The sequence below is a fragment of the Limulus polyphemus genome, unplaced genomic scaffold (assembly GCF_000517525.1).
Source record: "Limulus polyphemus unplaced genomic scaffold, Limulus_polyphemus-2.1.2 Scaffold1128, whole genome shotgun sequence".
NCBI classification, from domain to species: domain Eukaryota; kingdom Metazoa; phylum Arthropoda; class Merostomata; order Xiphosura; family Limulidae; genus Limulus; species Limulus polyphemus.
The window spans coordinates 148,023-164,984 of record NW_013666738.1 but is presented as its reverse complement, the minus strand read 5'-3'; the positions used below and the strand labels follow the sequence as shown (position 1 = coordinate 164,984).

Here is a 16,962-nt window from a genome sequence, read left to right as displayed (position 1 = left end):
TCTAGTCTTACACTGCTAAATTAGGGACGACTAGCACAGATAGCCCTCGTGTAACTTTGCGCGTAATTCAAAACAAACAAACAACCAAAACTATTATACACTTTTCTTACTGAAAACTCAAAGAAGCCCAGTAAGGAAACAAGTGATTAAAATTTATATTAGTTTTATTGTGAATCACCATCACACAAATTACCCGTCAACAGATTATGAATTGAACAGATAAACACGTCTTAACTGAGTAATGTCAACCGTATATAGATGTCGCGGATAGTAACTAACTCTCCTTGCTTTAGAGATTATCTCTTAAGATTAAGTATTCACAAAACACGCGACGACTTCTTTTTCTCTAAACAACTATACGAACCGGTGATAAGATATTTTTCTAAATTCACTACTTTAGTAATATGGAGTAATAGGGCTAAACGACCACGCAGGTTCTTATTTATGAGTTCCTTACACAAAAAATGTACAAGTGACAGAAAAAAAATCAGTATACAAAAACAAAGTGAAAATAACCAAGTTTAAAAAAATAAGCTTCAGAGTGGAAAGCCTACCATATACAAGCTTGTCATTGTTTTTAGTCTCTGGAAGGCTAAAAATATAACGACAGAGTAAGTGAACAGAGATAACCTTGACTTTAGTCTGCGGGAAGGTGTGGGTTACGAGTAGATAAATACATAAACGTACTATAAATACATCAGCTTCTCGTAAATTGTGATTGTTACAGAGATGGGATTCCAAACTTCATAAACATATTTATTTAACTCAAACAAACTATTAGCAGCTCTACGTCTGTCAGAACAACGCCACCAGAAAGTAAAAAAATAAATGACCACTAAGCTTGTAAGTGGAAAGTTGTAAGGGGTTAGAATTAAACACGGTTTTTAAATTACGGACGATTTTTAGCCAAGTCCCTCATTCAAATTCTATTCCTGTTCTTTCTAATTTTCAAAAGCAACAGGGGAAAAAAATTAACAAATCTATCGACTTGGCTAATCTATTCGCAGGGAGTGAAAAGTATTACAGACCTATGTTATACTGTGCGTTTAGATAAAAAGGTTAGAAAAAAAAACGATCTCTCTCTCCAGATATTATATTTTAACCAATGTTTCGCCTTTGCGGCTTCATCAGGGTTAATATACACAACTGTTTTGATATTAGAATATTCGTTAAATTCTGAACGTTTAGTTTCTTTTACGTCCAACGCATGCGCAGTACGGTAAAAACAATGGGATTTATGAAGTTTTGGAACAGCTATTTGAGGGATAATAGCTTTATTTTCGTACAAAAAGATAGGATTTGGACTACACCGAAAGTTTAGTCTTGTTTTCATCAAACGCATCGCTTTACGGTAAAAAATGATAACATTCTAATGAGTTAGAATTTGGCAGTAAAACGGCACGATTCGCTGTTAGGGGCTCTAGTGATTTGGAATACGGAGATAAACCTTTATTTTTGTAATAAACAGGAGAGTATGTGTACAGTTAGAAGCAGAAAGTACGTTCATCATGTTATTTTTGTGCGTTATATATCAATTCAGCAATCGAAAAAAGTGAAGGTACATTTTACCAACAAATTGAATACGTAAAGAATGAGGATTGTTATTTATATCCACAGAAGTGAGAATGGTTGAATTGTGAGTTTTCTACGCCTTGGTTTAGTACGTTGGGCCGCAAAGTGAACTTTCAAGTTTCGACGGGCGAAACGCGCTCTGCACTTTCAGTTGTGGGGACGTTTTAACTGCGGCAGTCAATGACGCTAATTGGTTAAAGAGTAGTCGTATATGTAATCTGAACTGCTTACTGGTTACCCCTCTCTCTCTGGTCAGCTTTATGAATGTATATGTAGTTTCTAGCATGGTTAAGTGTGCATCAATATTCTAGAAATTTCTCTGGCGGCAAACACGGACATAAACTTGAGGATATAGCAACTCACTTCTTTCACTATGAAAAAATAAACGATACTGATTGTGTTGGACATAGGTTTCCAGCAACTAAGATTCAGAATATTTTTTTAGATAATGACTCGAAATCTTAGGAAAGCTTAAAGCGGCCAGATGTGTCTAAAATGTAAAGCGATTTTTAAACGAAATATCAGCAGTGTGCAAGTATTGTGTACTTATCAAAGGAAAGTGAGTAGTTAAAGTTGTATTTTAGTATAATAGGAAATAGCACCATTTAGTTTTAAATAAACATAAAATTAAATGCAATTTCTCATTGAGAAACTAAGAAAGTTTAAGGCAATTTCTGTATTTTTTTCAGAAATATTCTTATCCACGTTTATGTATTAATAATACATTAATTATAACTAGGAGTTGTAATATTGAAAATATGAGTAAAACACCACAGATACATCTTCCAATAACAAATTACGAGAGACAGCTCGAGAGTGTTTGTAATTTGTTTTTGTTTTTCTGCAAATTCCAACAGACTCCTAAAAATCGACTATTAGGCCTAAAGTTTAAATACGCTTCAAACGCAAAGAATGAGTTTACCTGATATATAATATACGGCAATTAGTCTTAATAGTCATAGCAACAAACGAAAATAGTTGATTTTTACATTTCTTTTTACTGTAATTTTAAAAACTATCTTGAGTATCCGTTCTTTGGACGGAAGTTATGTAAATTCATGATTAATGAAAGGTTATCTAAGAACATGAAAAGTTTCTTCCCTTATATGTAATTGTAAAAAACGCAAAAACACCCATAAAAATCGCAAAACGCAGAATGCAAAACTGAAAATTTGTATGCATCTCCGCATGAATCCAGTGAACCTCAATACCCAATTTGGTGACGATCTGTTTACAGGGGGGCGAAGTAGTGGTAAAAACGCCCATAAAAACCGCAAAATGCAAAACTGAAAATTTGTTACATGGGCATACAACAGACAGTATTATTATATTTATATAGATTATTTTATAACTATTATACGTTTTTAAGTACAGACGCCTAAAATCGACTATTACGCTTAAAGTCATTGGTGGTAGTGGATCCGATGTTTTGCTAATACTTTAGGAGAGAATAAAAAAAAAATTGATACCATTATGGAAAGAAAAGAAAAATAAGTGAAAAAGCGACAATCGAAGACATTTTTACACTTCTTGATATTTTAAAAGTTAACTATTTTAAAATGTCGCCGGCCCGGCATGGCCAGGTGGTTAGAGCGCTCGACTCGCAATCATCGGCTCGCGGGTTCGAAACCCCGTCACACCAAACATACTTGCCCTTTCAGCAGTGGGGCGTTATAATGTGACGGTCAATCCCACTATTCGTTGGTAAAAGAGTAGCCCAAGAGTTGGCGGTGGGTGATGATGACTAGCTGCCTTCCCTCTAGTCTTACACTACTAAATTAGGGACGGACAGCGCATATAGCTCTCGTGTAGCTTTGCGCGAAATTCGTAACAAAATGTAGCTTTATCAAGAGTTTAATCACAAAAAATCTCAAGATCTGAGTGAAAGATGGCGATTATCCAGAAAGACTAGGTGTTTATACACAACTTGTTATGTACACAGATATATATTGTGTTTATAATCATTTCATGTTTTTAGACTTCTTTTCTCACAGCGGTATGTCTGCGGGATTACAACGCTAAAAACCGGGTTTCGATACCCGTGATGGCCAGAACACAGATAGCCCATTGCATAGCTTTGTGCTTAACTACAAACTAACTAATTAACTAACTCCATATCTTTAAATCTAAATACAATATTTCCATGTTTTGTTTAGTAGGTTTTGTTTTATTTCTGTCCAACTACATAATACAACAACAACAACATTATTTAAAGAATTAATCTACTTCTATTCTATATAAATGATACGTTATCTGTCCGAATATTTTCGCGCACATTTCTCGATCAAACGCTAGATATCTCACACCGATAGAAAGGTCTGCTGGGCGTGAAAATGATAGGTTAAGGAAAATTCGAGCGAAAGGCATGAAAACTATTGCACGTTTTGCGGGTCGCGGGCTGGTATATATAGTAATCCATTTAATAATGCTGCATATATGAAAAAAAATCTTTGGTCTTTGGGCTCATATGGCAAAACCCATGTTTCGTATGCGGGAGGTCGAGGATTCAATCTCATCTATATCCATTTTTCATTTTTCTGAAACAGTGTCAAATAATTTTAGTGCGTACATCGTACGCGAAGCACGAGTTTATTCCCTAATGAAAAATTAATCAACGAAATTAAAACTCGAGCATCAATGCTTCCAATTGAGATTCACTTAAGAAAGAAAAATGTAAAATTTATTACACTGCTTTACTAGAGGTTATTAAAATCCAGTTTCAATTGTACTGAACGAATGTCCCCCTCCCAATGACAAATTAGTAAGTTTGCGGACTTAAAACGCTAGAAACCGGGTTTCGATACCCATGGTGGCCGCAGCGCAGATAGATAGCCAATTGTGTAGCTTTGTGCTTAACTACAGACAAACTGAACTAATATTACGTCATCTCTATTGTTAGTTCTCTCATTTTTCAGGGTATGTAACTATTTTTTTTTTCATGTGACTATAAAAAATAAGTAAATTGCTAAATAATAATTTTATTCCAGCAATAAGTCACTTGGCTCACCTTATAAATTTGTTTGTTTCTGATATTTGCGCAAATCTACAATTTAAGGTGTATTTTCGCTAGCCGTCCCTAATTTTGACATTAATAGACTAAATAGAAGGAAACTAGTCAAAGCATCCACTGTTTGGTTATTCTAATCGAATAGTAGGATTTAATCATCATTCTTACAACACACCTACGACCTCAATGTGTGTGACACGATATTGTGGCAGTGGAAAGCGAATCATCGCCTTATAAGTAAAGTTACATTCGTACAATATAAGTTATGGTAATTGGGATAATGGATTTGTTCGCACATCTATTAGGACAGTAACATGATACTGCGACTGTATTACTAACATATACAGATACTCTAATCCGACCCGTAAACCCTATTAATAAATTGTTATTAGTGTAGTAATAGCAAATTCAGGCACGCTGATCCCACTTATCACCCATGATCAAATGTAATAATATAGCCACTGCAATGATATTACATCTATTCACTTACATTAATATAAATAACAGAACAACTGAATTCTAATATCATTATTCTACGAGTTCCATAAGTCGTTATTGTACTTATTTTTGGTATACTCAGAATATGGTTGAAGATACCGAAAACGGCTAGAGTACCCAAATAATGATTTTCAATGCATTATAATTTTTATAAGTTTTTTGTTTTATAACATTGTATATTACTAGTTAAACTGGCACATTAATTAGCTAAGTTAATTTTTAGTTGTGATCTATATTGGTAAGCTTGTTTTGATCAAAGATTATTGATAATCTAACATTTTATAAATTCACTTTCAGTGTAAATAATGATGCGATATACACGAACCAGTATATTTTTACGTTCCGATAAATGTGAGTACAATTTATATGCTTTCAAGCTTTAAAATTTTGAGTTAATATGATCCAACGTTACAAATTTTCCAGAAATTTGAAGATCGAATGAATATTTAGCCTTGAAGAGAATGAAAATCTGGTTCTAAAAATACTGCTAACCTCTGCTATAATTGCTCTATAAATATGGTAGTAGCCACAGAGGCAAGTGATAGTAAGCTTGCATACCTGGAGCCAGAACAAGTAAACTTTTTCCGAAAATGTAAACTGTCTAGTGACCTCGAACACCATGTAGGCTAAACAGTTATATGATGTTAATCTGACATATAGAACCATCATGTTTTGTCATTAGTGTTATGAGCTGTCTATTCAGCTCTATTCGAACAGTTAAATACATAATACCAGCACACACACGCATACAAGAAGAATCGTGCTACACAGAACACACGTTCTTGTTTACTGAAACAAGAAACTGTTATCCTCTCCTTGAATATTTTTTTTGATTACACAGATTAATAAACTACTTTTTTTCGCCGTAAATAACCCACGAGAAAACAACCATCCATTATATAAGTGAATATAGCTCAGTAACTTAAATCGTCTTGAAACATTGAAATACTTTGTTTGATTGAAAGGGTAGTAGTAGAAGTATTGATTTCTAAACCGAGACTAACTCAACAAACAGCAAACTTAACCATGTTGCTCATTAGTTGAAATATGCCAATATTTGACAGAGCTTGGATAAGATTTTTATCAGCCAGTGATGCCCCGTCAAACGGGGATCTATCAGGATCTAGGGTACACTTTTTGATCTTTTTTTTTATTTACTTCGGAAATAGTTTTTGTGATTCTTTCTACAGTCTGATCAGACCAGTCAACTATGTTACAGAATAATGGTTATGAGATCAGGTACAATGATACTGCTACAGCTACAATTATGTAAATCCATAAACGAGTTTAACGTTTTGTGGTTCAATACAGGTAGCCCAATCAAATAAAAAGTTTTCGGATCAGATGCAGCATTTTGTGTGGTTGTCACACTGGATCATGCATCCATCCAGCTTAACGTACAATCAATATCCTCAAGAGTACGTAGATCAATATCTAGTCAATCATCCCAAAATAATCTAGATTAAAGAATAAAACTGTGTATCCACAATTATATATATATTAAATATATATATATATATATATATTAACTCCTTAGTGGTTAGACCTATGATATACTTTTTTTAGATCAACGAATAGTTAATCTTATCAACAGTTACCAGACTTAACAAAATTACTGATGTAACTAAGCAACATTTCTTCATACTTCGTGTGTAGACGAACAGGATTTTGTGGCAGTAAAGTTTGAAATAAGCATAGCTAAATAATGTTGATGCTGCAAGTATTGTTTAAAGAAGCCACAAATACATACAATATTAATATGTATCGTAATCTCTGCAAACTAAATATACTGTTTACCGCTATGAATTGGAGGGACAAACGTCCTTATAGTGTCTAAATTCGGTTACCCTTGATATTCTTAACTTTATTTTTTTACCGTATTCCCTTGCACCATATTAAAGGTAATTGAATTAAAAATATATCCATCAAGAAGGAGGAGGATATTAAACTGTAGCGTAGCAACTGAGATATAAACCCATCGCCAACTCTCAAGTTATTCTCGCCTGACTGAATAGTGGGAGTTGACCATCACTCTTATAATGTACCCCCGCCCCAAAAGTGCGGAGAACATTTTGGAAGCGAACGGCCCTTGAAACATGAATTCTCGGATCTACAGTTCAAGAACGTTAATCATAGGCCACACCCGTTTCCTATTAAATCTACCTTTGAATATTCTCGTAACCGTGAAGAAACCAAACTACAAATGTTTGTCAGACGCTTTTTGTGCTTCATTTGTGTAATCATCATTACAGTCTGATGTCACATTTATTTACAAAGTTTTCAAACTGCACCTTGCAGGATTCCATTTAAAAATATAATTAATCGAAATAATAAATGGTTGATGATATGAAAGTTTTGTATTTATGAACAGAAGAAGAATAAGGTGAAGATGTAAACCTTTATCCTTAAATGATGATTGATGCTCTTTTGAGGAAGAGTTCTTCACCTGATTTCTTTGACAAAACTTAATTCCATCCCGCTTTTGGCTTGTAATCGTTTATAGATATGTATAGTCTGTGAAACTGTCCTAATAGGCTTTTTGTTTTGTCAGTTCAGTCAAACATACATGAATGTCATGCACAGAACGCCTTCCGGTAGTAACAAATCTTAAGTATATGTTAAAAAAGTGAATTCTCTGCCTAGATTTTCTGTGAATATATAACAATGCCCTCTAACGTAATTGTGATGGAGCTTCCTTAACGACGTTTACTTGGTGACATTTAGCAGTATCAAATATAAGGAGATTAATATATATAAATTAAACTAGTAAACCAATCATGTTTTTACATCCTCGAAAAACGCCAAAGAAGTATTATAGACTTGGATTACTTTGTAATTCTGTAATCTTAAGGGCAACAAGAATTACTTGTGTTTAATAAACAAAATTTGGCATTGCTCACTTGACTTTGAAATTTGAACTTTAAGTTTATATAGCAGTAAACTATGAGTTTTATAATGTATCACTGGCCTAAAGTTTGGTATTTAATTCAGTTATGAAATGACCGCCTCTTTTTTTTCTAAAATCAGGCTTTCACTAGCCTTCAGATTCGGTTAAATTTAAACTAAGGTTCAACAACCTCGTCGTAATATTATGATCTTCCGACAGTGTTACTGGAAACAAGATTATGCAATTTTCATGCACCTGTTTAATTAATTCCACGTTAACCTTACTTTAGGGTCGCGGGTTGCACAACTAATACTAGTATTCAAAGTTCCGAGGAGACAAAAGTATGATAGCACAGCTGTGTTTAAGGAGTAAAGTTCTGTAAAGAAGAATCGCAATTTTATTAGACGCACTGCAAGCACGTGGGTTGTTACGTCACACTGATCCGGCATCAGCTAAGGGTTAAAGGGCCATGCCTCGCGAGTTACTATTGCTTCCTGGACTATAGGATCACAGGGATATCTGACTCATGTGGTGCAGCCGTCAAGCGTCTATTTAGGAAAGTTGTTTATTTACTTAAACTGTTCTCAGATTTGTACTAAGGATTTACTGTGAAGATGAGTGAAGAGACTAGGGACATTGTCGGATCCCCAAATGAGTTTACCACGTTGGGCCAGGGATCTCCTACTTCAGTGTGCAGTGCTCCAGAGTTTACAATCTTAGGAGCTCACAAACGAACTATCAGTCGGCGTCGCATCAGCTCACCTTCTGGAAGTGGAGATCGGGAATACGGACTGGATGAAACTGTCAACCCAACGTATAACTCAACACCTAAAGAACAGAAGGTACCTGCTAGCAGCAAGAAAATGCATACAAAGTCTGTAAATGTCAGACGTTCTCAGTCCGTGAAGGCTACTCGTCGGACTGAGCCGCCACAAGAACGAAGTTTCTTCCGGGAACGGATGCTCAGTGTTCCGGAAAGAAAATCATTCTCTTCTGCAGAAAATCTCCATTTTAGTGGTTCGAACAAACGTACTTTCCTCGATCCAACAGAAGATACAGAGTACGAAAGGCTGCGGAATTTTTCCGTCACATCCAAAGGGGTCATCAATAGGGGGGATTCATTTCGATCCAGATCTCGTAGCTTTCGGTATTCACAAAATATTTCAACTCCAGCTTCTTCGGAGACTGAACACACTTTCCCAGAAAACTGCCTCCCTCCCCCTACGATGACTTCAACTAGAGAGAGAGTATCAGTTTTGGTCGTCGGCTGCCCGGATGTAGGGAAATCTTCACTGACCAATCAATTCAGCACCTCCGAATACATTTGTACTTACGATTGTTCCTTGGGTAAGTCCTATGAATGTAAGATATGAATTTCTAGCCTGTTAATATGTTTATTACATTACTGTTTATTTATATGATTTAACCTATGAAATGTAATATTTTGACATACTTTTGCTGATTTCAGTTTTTAAACTATTTCTCTTAGGGATCGTATTTATCAGCTAGAGCAGCTGTAATTACGGATTCTAGACTCATACTCAAAACTATTAGATTTCAGTTAACGTAAGATACAGAGAAATTAATCAACGAAACACCAGGATATTTAGAAAGATTATTCGTTTGTTTATTTTTTTCTTGATAAGCACACAAAGCTACACAATGGGCTATCTGTGTGGCGCCCACCGAGGTTATCGAAACCCGGTTTTTAGCGTGATGAGCCTTCACACTTACCTCTGAGTCAACGGGGGGGGGGGGAGTCCAAGGGCAAAGCTACATAACGGGTTAACCGATATTTGTCTACCGCGGGGTATCGAACCCAGGATTTTAGCATTTTCAATCTGTATTTTTTACTGACCCATTGGGAAACTAGAAATACGAAATTTCTTCTTTAACTGAAGTGTGGAAATCGCCATTGAGAAGGAGAAAGTTTCCATAAACGTTTTATCCGTAAAGCGAATAAAAAATACCAGCAAATTCTGTGTTTTACGATAAAAATATTCTTGTAAAGTTATATAACTATGCAATTTAACGACAAACAGTCTAGAAAAAGTGGACATACGAATTTTTTGTGTTCATATACTTGAGAAAGGTTTGCTTATAACGGCGGCAGGAAAATATTATTATATTAATTACAAACAAACAAACATCTTATGATTTATGATAATTGTTCTCAATTTCAACTTATACGTTTTGTACTTTATTTAGGGTGTTTTATAAATTTCCCATGTGTATTTTTAAAGTTTCATAATTAAAATCACCAGCCAAAACGTCTTCTTTGTTATATACAAAATATTTGTATGACAAAAAAACCTCTGTTATTTCATTTTTGAGTTAATTTATCTCTGTGGTAAAATAAAAATAATAAATGTATGATATTACATTTTTATTTTAGCAGAAAGGCAGCTACCTAGCGGCCATAAGACAAAATAAAAAAAACCAGATACTTGCTGTAACAACGAATCACTTAGTTTTAACATTTAAACCAAATTCATATAAATGGCTATATGACAAGAAATTTAATAAATCAAAAAAGAGAGGTATTTTAGGTATTCAAATGAAAATTTCGTTTTTGTTTTGATTTCATAAAATTGAAAAGTGTCTCTGTTTAATTTTATTTTTTTTGCCGTTTCTTGTCAAAATTAATGAGTGATTTTGTTCAAAGATTTTTTTTTGATCTTAACACTTTTTCGTATATAAAATGGAGGACAAGGTCCTATGCACATTTTGTACGATTTCTCGAAAACATTCTATATAACGATATTACCTTATTCATTCAGGACTATATATATAAATATATTTGCATATTTTGTTTCCCTTGTATAACTAAGCGCTCTACGTTTACTTATTTTGGAAACAAAACGATTAACACTGTCTGCAGTCTACAATTAAGTTTTTGCCTATAAGCGTTATCCAAACAAACCCAACGACCCAGATAAAGTAACTCAATAGATAAAACTATTGAAACGTGCCTATAAATAAATATTGTCATGAGCACTGTAGCTAAAATTATGCTAAAATGTGCTTATAGTTAAACACGTAAATAAAACGTTTCAGTTAACAAAAGACTTGATTAAAACGTTAGATATGTGTATCTGGTTTACATTTTTGTAGCTTACGTATTGAACATATTCCTGGAAGACCAACACTATTTTTTATTTTTATAGAGGAAAAGAATGAAACGTCAGTTACGGTTGTGTTAAACGAAGAAGAATCTGACTTGTTGTTCATTGAGAAGACCGTTACTTCAGATACGGTGGGTGAATATTCAAATACTCCTTGTGTCAAAAACAAAACAAAAACAAGATATGTTATTTTCTTTCATACCCGGAAAAAGTTACAACAGAGGTAAACTAATGACAATATATACATATATAACAATACAATTAGTTTAAATAAATGATGTTAAAGAGTCACAAATAAAAATATTTTAAATACAAATAGGAAATAATAAACCTCTAAATATTAACGAACACTTTTTCAAAACTATTCTCTACAAATGTTTACCACTATCTCAAATATGATTCAATTCTTTGGCAAAATTAGAATGTTTATTAGTTTTTAGCTTAAAATACGTATTCTGATTCTAAAGTGTGTATTTTTGAGTAGTAATAGTCAAAGTAAAATAAAAATGTTGCCCCACAATTGTGCAGGTCACATCGCTACTAAATCTGTCTGTTGCATCCTACGTCGTCGTTTATTCTGTGGTTGACAGAAGCAGTTTTCAATGGGCCAAGAACTTTATCAGCCAAGTAGTGAAATGTGTGGACACGATGAACAAGGCTCTGATATTAGTGGGAAACAAAACCGACTTAGTTCGGCTCAGAAAAGTCTCTCCTGAAGGTTTGTTGCACTTTCAAAACTGTGGTTCTAATGTATATATATCTGTGTGTACACGAAATGCATAATTTATCTTAACTACGAAGTCACTGAAATATAAAGACATGCTGTGCCACTAAAACTCCTTATGTTATGAAGTGTTATCATACGGTTTGTAGTAACCATAAGGTGTTGATACATTGGGAGTAATTTATATATAAGTAAGCCATCAGATTGATCAACTATGTTTATACCTAACTTTTCCTTTTTAAAAAAAACATTCAGTGTTGTCTCTTAGTTGTTGTAGCTACAAATGAAAAAAAACTTTCCTGGACATCATATCTTTCTATCACGTTTTATAGCTAAATCCATTTCACATTTAAGTTTGACCCCCCAGTGACACAGCGGTATGTCTGCGGACTTACAACGCTAGAAACCGGGTTTCGATACCCGTGGTGGGCAGAGCACAGATAGCCCATTGTGTAGCTTTGTGCTTAACTTCAAACAAACAAACATTTAACTTTTAAGAATTTCGAAAAATCTATAAAATATCAAAACACCTTCATACAGCTTTCTTCTTCTTATTTATAAAAGTAAATAATTGTCCGTAAAAAAATAACAATATTACTTTATGTGTATTTATAAAAGTAAATAATTGTCCGTAAAAAAATAACAATATTACTTTATGTGTATTTATAAAAGTTTAGGCTGCATCGAATAATACATGAAAAAAAAATATCCAAGTTCTGTATACGTACGGTTTAGGAGAATGTCAAGTAGATACGATTTGTTACAATAACAAGTAGAACACTGTAATGTAAACTACTTCCGTACGGTTTAGGAGAATGTCAAGTAGATAGGATTTGTTAAAATGACAAGCAGAACACTGTTATATATACTACTCCCGTACGGTTTAGGAAAATGTCAAGTAGATAGGATTTGTTACAATGATAAGTAGAACACTGTAACATATACTACTCCCGTACGATTTAGGAAAATGTCAAGTAGATAGGATTTGTTACAATGATAAGTAGAACATTGTAATACATACTAATCCCGTACGGTTTAGGAGAATGTCAAGTAGATAGGATTTGTTACAATGACAGGTAGAACACTGTAATGTAAACTACTTCCGTACGGTTTAGGAGAATGTCAAGTAGATATGATTTGTTACAACAACAACTAGAATACTGTAATATATACTACTCCCGTACGGTTTAGGAGAATGTCAAGTAGATATGATTTGTTATAACGACAAGTAGAACACTGTAATATAAAACTACTCCCGTACGGTTTAGGAGAATGTCAAGTAGATATGATTTGTTACAACGACAAGTAGAACACTGTAATATAAACTACTCCCGTACGGTTTAGGAGAATGTCAAGTAGATATGATTTGTTACAACAACAACTAGAACACTGTAATATATACCATTCCTCTAAACAAACAAGAACAATAATAAGTTTGGTCGGATAATTCTCTCTGTAGAAATGCATTGTCGAAGACAAAATCCTGTAGGCTAAATTTTTAAACGTTTATAATCTTAGATACGAGCTGGAAAAATTATTTTCGTGTAATAACGAACGCTGTTTTATAACTGTATAAATCAGGTAATTACTGTAACTTGATTAAAGCAATATAAATAATATTTACATCTAATTAAGCTTATTATTCATATTTTCCTTCCCCCCCCTTTTTTTTTCCTTCAGAAAGTCGTTCAGTGGCAGCTTCCCATGGCTTCAAGTTTATAGAAATTTCAACTGGCATTAATCACAACGTTGACGAGCTGCTAGTTGGTATTCTTAACCAGATCCGGCTAAAACGCCATCGTGTTGAAGAAATGAAGAGCGGTGCTGTGGTACCTGAGAACACTGAAGGGCGATTTATAGGGTGCACTGGTTGGCGTACTAAATCTATTATCAAGCGAATTTTACGAAGATCTCGTATGAGAAGGTCTTCTTCGTGTGACAATTTTAATACACTTTGAAAAGAATACAAGAAATAGACGCTTATGTTGGATTTTAATAGATATGTTAATTTATTACAGTCCTTTGGAATAATAGCGTCCTTTTGTAGTAAAAACTCATTTATCTTTAAGGTGAAGTTTAATTGTAAATTTCAATCTTTAAGAATGCTTTTATTGTTCTTTTGACTTTCATAAGCAGTTGGTTAGTTTATCCTTAAGCTTCAACAGGCGTTGTTTTTTGTTCATATAACACTGTTTATACCCACATCTGAGCGAATAAGATTCTATTGTAGACCAACAACTGCAATACTGCACACTTCTGTGTTAACTACTGTTGTATCTAGAAGAATTATGTTGCACATTGTTTTCAGGTCATAGTTTTATTTTGACCTACGTTATACTGCGACCTGCAGGTAGTTACTTTACCTACACACTTTAAACATGGACAAGAGTTACGATAGTATAATCTAACAGATGCGTATCTTTTGAAGAGAAATATTGAAATGTCAAAAGCTCAAAGATACGACTTAAATAGATACGCCTTGAAAGGAATTAATCGGATTGTTCTTACGTGACCTTCATATCATACCTTCAAGTTTTATCTTATGAAATGATTTAGTTTAATGAATAAAAATTACAGTTTTAGCAATGTTAAGTTATAAGTGGCCTTCATTTGGCTAACAGCCAAAATCGTACAACTGGTCCATCTCTAGTTTATTTTAGTTAGTTATATAGAACTTCTCTGTCGTACACTAGCATTAAGTTTACTTGATGTAAATGTGATCATTTCACATTTTCCATATATGCTTTTGCAAATCAAATAATAATTTTGTTATTTTCTTTTTTTTAACGATAGCAGTAGTTCTGATTGAGCTACTCCAAGGGTCAACAGGAAAATATGAAACATTTCTTTAGAGTACGAACGTTTCAAAATTATATGTTGGATTAACGTTGTAAGAAATAGTTCTGTATTCAGTTGTGTGAATCATTAATCACAAATATTTTGCTTCGATAAGAATTAGAACACTCTTTTTATAGTAGTTAATCGTATATTATAGAGTCCAACAGGTAATCATAACTCACAAAATTGGCTGGACCAATCCTATAGAAAAATGTACAGAATATTTATTTAGAAAATACCAACTCATATGATTAAGTTTGTACAAAAAATGGACTGTTATAGTGTGTGTGTTGCTACAAAATATTTACATATTTTTCACGATACCACCACAGACTTGTGACTGTCGTAAGTCTAATGATCTCTGGTGGTTAGGAAGTGAATATTCTTCTGGATTTTTTGTTCATTTATGATGCAGGAAGTTATTATTTTTTCAATTTGGGTTAAATATTTCAGTCATATGATATGTTTTTTTATCTGAACATTTATTTTGTTGAGGTAAGATGAAACAAACTTTTATCATAAGTATTTTTTCTTATCGAGTCCCAGTATTTGATGCATGTTTGGAGCACTTGAGAGACGTTTCGATAGTCTTTACATACGGTAAGTTGTTTGTAGCTTGAGATTAATCTCAAACATTTTTTGTTCTTTTGTAATGAAATTCAGTTGTGAGAAAATAAATGTTCTGAATTAAATCAAATGGAGCTTGTTGTTTTTCCGGTATAACGCAGTACAGTTTCCTCTTAAACATTTAAAACTAAATTATTGCGCAAGAAGCACAACGTGGAAACAGAATTCTTCGTAAAATCGGACTCATAATTACTGCAGAATGTAAAAATAGTAAGGATCTCTTAATTCTATCATTGAATTAACAGTTGCGACTTTGGACTCTTTATGCTTACTTTGAAATTACAGTAAATTACAAAAACAACAATGTAACTGGATGCGTAAGATTACTTCGTTTGTAAGTACATTTCGCAAAAATAAAATTGAATACCATCTACAAACAATCTCCCGCTACACCAAAACACACACACACAGTTGTTATTGTGGGTTTAAAACGGTAAACTTGTTGGGATGATCTTAATTTACAGAAATCTTGTAATATGTGTCACGTAATAACGCTCGAAATTACGAACATCATCATGCTGTGTAGTGTTGAACACACACTTTTATTGTACGAATTATACAAACAGAATTTTATCACTGTTGCTAAAAGTATTATCATTTCATTAACTTTTCAACTTTATAATTTAGGACAACATTAATTGTTTCTCGGAAGCATTTTGGTTTTGATATGCAGTCGAACTTTTGATATAGTTAAGCGTATCAGTTCAAAGGATGCTGCTGAATATCAGAAGTCAGGCAGTATTTAAGTTTGAACATCTACTAACACCACTACCTCAAGTCTTTGTTAAAAATACTTTTTGTTTTAATAATAAACATTTTTCTTTAAAGAGAAACGTAAAACTTTTATCCTATGTATATTTGAAACGTCTGAAACAACTTATTCATAAAATGTTTATTTTCTTTTCGGTGGATAGTAGAAGGCTCAGTAGCTCATTTAGTAAGACGTTAAAAATCAATATATTAATATATTTTATTTGATTTATTATCACGCTCTAAATTACTAATATGGATTTATATATTATATTGACCTAAAACTACACAACACGTGACATGATTTTTCACGGTAAGCCTAAAACAGTATATTTTTTTGTTGCTAAAACCAATTTACGAAACAACGACTTAAATATCACCGAGAGCTGGGGATGATAAGCAGTTAGGATATCCGAGTTCAAGTCCCGTTGCCGGAAAAAAAAACGTGGTACATACTTTGGATCTGTGCGTGCGTAATAAGAGTGATGGTCAAACCGCACTATACGGTCAGACAAGAGTTGACGGTTGGTGCTCTGAGTTGCTGCCTTCCCTCTAGTCTATCAGTTCAGAGTTAGGGACGGCTATGCGCAAATAATCCTTTTGTAGCTTTGCGCGAAAATTTTAAACAAAAAGAGAAATTGTTCAGGAACAAAAGTTGAACATATATATGATGAACAATTTTTGATAATGTCTTATCATAATAAATGGTATTTTTCATTTTTAGTAACAGTACATATATTATACATTTTCAATACCTAATTAAAAAGAATTCTCTAAGAAGTACAGTCACTGTTGGACGATATTAACAAGTCACCAGTGTCTTAGTATTTTGACTCATGTTTCCTGCTATTCTTGTATTTTCATATATCGTACCATTACCGTAGGGAGCAATTTTGGAATGGTCAGGCTATTGCCACAGCTAAACAATGTGACA

The 16,962-nt window shown here is 33.5% G+C and overlaps 1 protein-coding gene across 1 annotated transcript; it reads left to right on the top strand.

Annotated features, from left to right (window-relative positions):
• The first annotated feature begins 8,522 nt into the window (after positions 1-8,522).
• Positions 8,523-15,331, top strand: LOC106462262 (GTP-binding protein GEM-like). The gene is made up of 4 exons (XM_013922162.2): positions 8,523-9,311; positions 11,132-11,220; positions 11,618-11,807; positions 13,494-15,331. The coding sequence occupies exons 1-4, from the start codon at positions 8,579-8,581 to the stop codon at positions 13,769-13,771; spliced, it is 1,290 nt and encodes a 429-aa protein (XP_013777616.1). The 5' UTR covers positions 8,523-8,578; the 3' UTR covers positions 13,772-15,331.
• Positions 15,332-16,962: the final 1,631 nt, after the last annotated feature.

Excerpts from the sequence above, each read along its gene's own strand:
- LOC106462262 (XM_013922162.2), top strand. The coding sequence starts at position 8,579 with ATGAGTGAAGAGACTAGGGACATTGTCGGATCCCCAAATGAGTTTACC. Across the intron at positions 9,312-11,131 it reads TACTTACGATTGTTCCTTGG|AGGAAAAGAATGAAACGTCA; the intron begins GTAAGTCCTATG and ends TTATTTTTATAG. Across the intron at positions 11,221-11,617 it reads AGACCGTTACTTCAGATACG|GTCACATCGCTACTAAATCT; the intron begins GTGGGTGAATAT and ends ACAATTGTGCAG.